The following is a 1,829-nucleotide window of genomic DNA, read 5'->3' on the forward strand; positions in this document are numbered from 1 at the left end:
TTCAATAGCCTTGCGCCATTGCGATTGTCATCGGGCCGGGACAGGCCCCGCTCGGGGCGACAGCCAGCGCGGGCCGTGTGGCCATCGTCTGCCGCCCGGCTGCCTTTCCCTTTTATGACCCCACGCGCCGCCCGTGCCGGCGCCCGAGGCTCTGCTGGCGCCGAATCAGACGGTCGGACACCACTGGCGCCGAATCAGACGGTCGGGTACCACTGGTGCCGGACCAGACGGTCGGGGCACCGCTGGCGCCGGACCAGACGGCCGGGGCACCACTGGCGCTGGATCAGACGGCTGGGCACCACTGGCGCCGCATTAGACGGTTGGGGTACCACTGACGCCACATCAGACGGTTGGGGTACCACTGGCGCCGCATCAGACGGTCGGCACCACTGGCGCCGGATCAGACGGTCGGCCACCACTAGTGCCCGATCAGACGGTTGGGGCACCACTGGCGCGTGATCAGACGGTCGGGTACCACTGGTGCCGGACCAGACGGTCGGGGCACCGCTGGCGCCGGACCACACGTCCGGGACACCACTGGCGCTGGATCAGACGGCTGGGCACCACTGGCGCCGGATCAAACGGCCCGGGCACCGCTGACGCCGGATCAGACGGTCGGGATGCTTGGATTGTTTTGGTAGGTAATTTTGAAGGTTATTTGTGTGGAAATACAGTGTAGGCAACGTGTTTCGTCACCGCAATTTGTTGCGCTTTTGGCCCATCTCATGACTCGTTAGAACCTGAGGGGGGATTGCTGCCCGAAATGCAGTGGCTTGTATTTATATGAGTCAGCGTCGAAATGTTTTGTGTACAATTAATAATCATCCCACTGAGAAAGGTGAAAACTGATTGTGGAGCGCACGTTTAGTAGACATTAACTTGCGCATGATATTAAATGAAAGCAAATGGTTATCCTTGCCGCTGGATCATGTCGGCTTCGAACCATCTCAGCTGACTGCATCTATACAAAATGTGAACAGATATGTCTCTCTTAGAATTTTGACTGCAACCACCATGTCGTGTGGTTCGTGTTGGTATACATTCACAGATGGTACGCGTTCTACATCAATGCAACTATAGTCTGACATCAGTGCAACCATAGTCTGACACCGATGTAACCGAAATCTGACACCAATGAAATTTTAGTCTGCAATTACTAACCATAAACTGATACCAATATAATCATTGAATGGCATGAATGCAACCATAGTCTGGTATCAACATAAGGAGTTGTCATGTCATTGGGGCTTTACGACGCACTCAGCTGCTGAGGCTATATGGCGTCGCCTGCCTCTCACCCTGGCAGGAAGGGCGGACAACCGCGGGGAATCGAACCCCTACCTATGGTTTCCCAGACGCGCAGTGATTAACGCAGACGCCTTAACCACTACACATAAACGCAGACGCCTTAACCACTACACTACCGGCACCCCATATATAACACGGCTAAAGTACATGCACTTCTCTCCTGAACGCCAAAAAAGGTTTAGAAAGTCGCATCAGCTACTGAATTTAAAACGCTTGTCATATGATATAGGTACATGTTTGCTTACGCCCATGTTTTGTGACAGTCGTCGACATGCCCTCGAGTGCACCTTTATAAAAGGGAGCGTTCCATATTTGTGCGGGGTTTTTAAATTGAAGTAGCCGTCTGGAGACCTTTCGGGCTAACTCGCAATCCTGCCTTTCTTAAGACATAAGCTCCCTGTTTTCTGGGCTACACACCCGCAAAAATGGAAGATGTATATCGGGGAGAGTATTTCAAAATTCAACTTGGCACTCATGCGTCATAATAGTCATTGTCAATTCTGTCATCCATAAACAATGCG

The 1,829-nt window shown here is 52.9% G+C and overlaps 1 protein-coding gene across 1 annotated transcript in view; it reads right to left on the reverse strand.

Annotated features, from left to right (window-relative positions):
• Positions 1-418: 418 nt before the first annotated feature.
• The window catches only part of LOC119105399 (uncharacterized), a 23,804-nt gene continuing 22,393 nt past the window's right edge, over positions 419-1,829 (reverse strand). Inside the window, exon 3 of the mRNA XM_037228865.1 lies at positions 419-477. Within this exon, the coding sequence (XP_037084760.1) occupies positions 419-477 (59 nt within the window). The remainder of the gene's footprint in view (positions 478-1,829) is intronic.

The sequence above is a fragment of the Pollicipes pollicipes genome, unplaced genomic scaffold (genome assembly GCF_011947565.3).
Source record: "Pollicipes pollicipes isolate AB1234 unplaced genomic scaffold, Ppol_2.1 Scaffold_6138;HRSCAF=7277_pilon_pilon_pilon, whole genome shotgun sequence".
Lineage (NCBI taxonomy): Eukaryota > Metazoa > Arthropoda > Thecostraca > Pollicipedomorpha > Pollicipedidae > Pollicipes > Pollicipes pollicipes.